General features: G+C 44.1%; 1 protein-coding gene across 1 annotated transcript; it reads left to right on the forward strand.

Annotated features, from left to right (window-relative positions):
- Window positions 1-921: 921 nt before the first annotated feature.
- Window positions 922-4,553, forward strand: HMGB3 (high mobility group box 3). Its single transcript, XM_010287899.1, has 4 exons — window positions 922-1,086; window positions 1,607-1,746; window positions 2,316-2,490; window positions 3,053-4,553. The coding sequence occupies exons 1-4, from the start codon at window positions 937-939 to the stop codon at window positions 3,194-3,196; spliced, it is 609 nt and encodes a 202-aa protein (XP_010286201.1). The 5' UTR covers window positions 922-936; the 3' UTR covers window positions 3,197-4,553.
- Window positions 4,554-4,810: the final 257 nt, after the last annotated feature.

Below are 4,810 nucleotides of genomic sequence, written 5' to 3' on the forward strand. Positions count from 1 at the left end.
GAGCGGGAGAGGGCGGCTTACAGCCACTTCTGCTGCGCTCGGGGGGATAACCGCGCAATTAAATATTAACATTGCGCCAATAAAAATTAAATTTTCAAACGCTTGAGAAGTTGTAAATAGGAAATATTGGTGCGGGATTTTTTTTTTTTAGGGGGTTAGGGGGAATTATACGGAGGAGGAGGAAAGAAATACAGCCCAAAAGTTAGCATCGTCCTCTCGGTGACTTGCTAATCACATATTTGTACTGACCACTATGCCTCCGAACATGTCACTTGGTGGAGCAAGAGCAAGCGCTGCTCACCTCACAGAGCTCCACGGGTCCTATTGTGTTCAAAACTAGCCTTTATTTGCGCACCTTCTTATATGTAAAAGGTTATTGCGCTTTTATGGGGGGAATAATCTGTCCTGCCTTTCTACCTGGACAACAGCTGCTAACACGTGAACTCCAGCTACTGAAGGGATAAGTCATAGCCTGGCACTGTGCATGCCACTTAAGCCCCAGTCTGGTAGCCAGCTAAAACAAATACCTTATATTAGTTCATATATAACTCTTAATGGGCAGGAGTATGTGTATTTAGTAGCCTGTCTCCAGCCTTTGGACATGATGTAAATACATATCAATGTAAAACTTAAATCCAGTGACCAGTTTCAGTTGGCTCAATTCTGCAACCCAAGTGTCAAGGAAGAATAATTTAAGTCCTGGTACTGGGGATGGTAAGAAGTTTTGGGGGGGTGGTGCTGAGAAAGGAATGTGTTACTGATGAGACATCACTTCAGGGGATGGTGGGGTGTGTGTATATATAGCACATCATATATGTATACACATATATGTATATGCAGTCATCCATACATATGTGTATATGTGTACACAGTCATCCCTATGTTCATTCACTTGTTATTTTTTTCCCCTTTTTCCCCTTTCTCTACAGAGTCAAGATGGCTAAAGGTGATCCGAAGAAGCCCAAGGGCAAGATGTCTGCCTATGCCTTCTTTGTGCAGACGTGCCGTGAGGAACATAAGAAAAAGAACCCAGAGGTTCCAGTCAACTTTGCAGAGTTTTCCAAGAAGTGCTCAGAGAGGTGGAAGGTACCTTAACTTGTGAATTCCTGCAGCGATAACTTCTTATGGTATCTGCTAGGATGACATGCATGTGTCTGAACGTGAAAGGAGCTGGTGCTGTTTTGGTCTGTGTGCCGTCCTTGGCAGGGCGTCCCGGCCATTGATCGGGTGCTACTGACTCCTGTAATGGTCATGAAGGCTTCAGCTCAGTGTATCTGCCTGTATAGGTGCTTCCACTACAGCATAGCCTTTTTTCCCGTTCCCAGGCAGTGCCCTTCAGCAGCCACCTCCCTCCAGGCCTGTGTCCTTGAGGAGGACTCTGGCTGTGCTTGTCCCACTCCTGTTGCTTCCCTCTCTCTGAGTACGCCAGCTGTGGCTGCGGTCCCTGGTATGGGACCTTCGTCCCCAAGGTGGTCCAGTTAGAAAACAAACAAATTCTGAAACTCCCCTATCGAGTCGGCATGTGTTGGCTTGTTTACTTAAAGTTTGCCAACTATTGAACAGTTGGGTAATCACAGGTTCGGTGTCTTGTTTTTTGGTTTTTTAGACTATGTCAAGCAAGGAGAAGGCTAAATTTGATGAAATGGCAAAGGCTGATAAGGTACGATATGATAGAGAAATGAAGGATTACGGACCAGCTAAGGGCGGCAAGAAGAAGAAGGACCCTAATGCCCCGAAACGACCACCGTAAGTAACTTTGAGGCATTAAATTCACCAGTATTTTGGTTTGTTTTCATGCCCTGTCACCCAGCTGTTAGGTTTCCATAAAGGAAGAAGATAGGGCATACTGTTGGTATAGCAGTATTGGTAATATTCATAGCTTACTGATACTGCCTTGTAAATCTTCTAGGCAGTTTGTAATCCTGAGCACTTAGAGCACTAACAGGAATTGTCGATACTTTGTACCCTTAAACTTGTGGTGATGGAAGACATGGAAGTGGCCGGGTCACAGTGAGACTTGTCTGTCTAAGATGAAATTGGGGATGGAGGGGATAGACAACACTTGATTTAAAAACAGCATTGGGTGAAGGCTGCAGTTCTGGGCCTCAGTAAAATAAAAACATGTTTGGTTTTGTGGTGTGGTGGGTTTTTTGTTGTGGGTTTGTTTTTTTTAAGTAAAAAAAGTGTTTTAAAGTGTGTGTGGGGGAAGTGTTTGAGTGCATGTGTGGATGTCGTGTGTGTGAAGGATGGAGGAAAGGGGTGCTCCCTGGGTGCACTGCTGTGGTGCTGACTGTTCTCTGGTGCTTCTCCCCAAGGTCTGGCTTCTTCCTCTTCTGTTCAGAGTTCCGCCCCAAGATCAAGTCCACAAACCCTGGCATATCCATTGGGGATGTAGCAAAGAAACTGGGTGAAATGTGGAACAACCTCAGTGATGGTGAAAAGCAGCCTTATAATAATAAGGCAGCTAAACTGAAGGAGAAGTACGAGAAGGTAAGGCTGGTTTTCACTTGTGCCTCTTCCATACCGGCTCTTTGTGTTGATGTGTTCCTGTGACATAGACCCAGCTAAGGCGGCCCCGGCGTAGTGAGCATCTCCACCTTACAGACCTGTTCTCACTGCGCTGCGTGCAACGTGGCCGAACTTTGCGTATGTTGGGATGGACTAGGTTAGAGAGCCACAGGCGGATTCCAGCGAGGAGGGAGAGTTTTCCCCCAGTGACGCGCAGCAGTGGCTGCTCGTGTTGCTCCCGCAAAGGTTTTGCTGTGCTGTTAAAGGAGCTTTGTCCCGTTAGCAGGAAACTTTTAAGAGAGGCTGGGTTCTCTTCTCCTCCTCACAGAAATAACCATGAATGCAGGGTTCAAGGCCGCTGTCGTCCCGAGGCAGTTGAGTATGCTTAGGTGTCTGCATACCTGTGTGTGGTAATGCTGGCTGCCTCCCCTTCTGAGGGTGCAGCTGTGGAAGGCCAGTCCCTTTACATTAACGCCCGCTGGTGTACAAATGCTGTATGTGTTTGCTGCTTAGAGCAAATTAAGACATCCCCTTGACTTTGCAGGATGTTGCAGACTACAAGTCTAAAGGAAAGTTTGATGGCGCAAAGGGAGCAGCAACCAAAGCTGCTCGGAAAAAGGTAGAGGAAGAAGACGAAGAGGAGGAGGAGGATGAAGAAGAGGAGGATGAAGATGATGATGATGAATAAAACTGTACAATACTTGTCTCCATGTGAATACCATAGAGTAGGGGAAACACCATAAATGAAGCACCTCTTATTTGAGATGGTGTCTCTTGCCCTTATTAGGCTTAATTAAAAAAAAAAAATTTGGATTCCGATCGCGTTGTAGTTTCTAAAAGTGCTCTAGAAATTGTAACTGGTTTACATGAAGTGGCCATGGGTGTAGTGAGCACCCTGAAACTGTATCAAAGTTGTACATATTTCCAAACATTTTTAAAATGAAAAGGCGCTCTAGTGTTCTCCTAACTCTGTGCACTTTGCTGTTGGTGTAACAAAGCATTTAAAAATGTTTCAAGCATTTTTTTAATTTGTAAGGTGGTGTTACTATATGGTTATTGGCTAGAAAATCCTGGGTTATAAACTGTACATATCTATAGTTTGTAAAAACTAGACAGATTCTTGTGGTACATGCTTAGAGTTATGATGCCTTAGAGGAGCAGTGATTACTTGGAAAGGCTGTACGTTCCCCGGGGTGCCATGGCCCAAAGCATGCACTGTGAGGGTAGATCTATTTACACTACAGTGGGCGTCCATTTAGCTTAAAGTTGTCTTTCTGTATATAGTGAAATAGCATTCTGCTGCCATTCTTAGTTGTGGAAGGGGGTTCAGCTGGCATGAGAAGTGTATGGATTTTTTTAGTTAAGTGCGGTAGTTTTTAAACTGAAACTGTAGACATCTCTTCATCGTCAACTAAGTGAAGAGCCAGTGCAGCAACTGAAGTTCAAAAACACTCTGTACTTAAACGAATTTGCAACGTTCTGTTTTTTTTGTATGTTTAGAATGCTGAAATGTTTTTGAAGCAAAATAAACAGTATTACATTTTTAAAACTGTTCTTGACAACACTCTAAATTTCTGGTTTAAAAGGATCTTAACAACAGCAAGAGGTTCATTTTGAAGTCTGTGGCATCCCTCAGGGCTGGTGACTTAGGAAACATTCTGACTCAAGGATTAAAAAAAATATATATATAAAAAAAATAAATGGTGGCCAGCCAAAACTGGCTGAATTGAAAGAGATGGCTGCTCCAGCTAATATGCAAACGTAACTGTTTATGGCTGAGTGGCATAAGATGCTATGCAAGTTTGAACTTTATTACTTGAACTTGGGAGCCTAAATGAACATTCATGACGTAATTGTTTGTTTGTGTGTGTATATAGCAGCATTCAGAGATGCAGAGAAAGGTAGGTGGCTAGGAATGAGGCTGACACCATGGAATAAGTATAAAAGCATAGTTTGGATTTTTTTTTCCAGTTGTGTTGGGTAAATTTATAGCCCAAATGCATTGCTGTACATATTAAAATGTGCCTTTTTTGTCCTGTGTTAAACTGTTTCAGACTTGTGGTTTTTTCTAGCATCTTAATTCGTGGCAGGAGCCAGGCGCCTAGTCTAACTCCCTGCTGAAGTAGGAGCGTGGTGCAGGTACTTAGTCCGTGTCCTTTCTCAGTGACGTGAGTTTTAACACGAATTGGGTGCTGTGAGGTGGGTCGGGGGAGCAACGCAGGTCTCTCTTCTCTTTGGCGACCAGCTGGCTGCGTCGCAGTCACTGGCTTGCTGTCTTTCTGATTCCAAGCTGGGGATGTTT

This window comes from Phaethon lepturus, unplaced genomic scaffold (genome assembly GCF_000687285.1).
Source record: "Phaethon lepturus isolate BGI_N335 unplaced genomic scaffold, ASM68728v1 Scaffold42235, whole genome shotgun sequence".
In the NCBI taxonomy this organism is placed as follows: Eukaryota; Metazoa; Chordata; class Aves; order Phaethontiformes; family Phaethontidae; genus Phaethon; species Phaethon lepturus.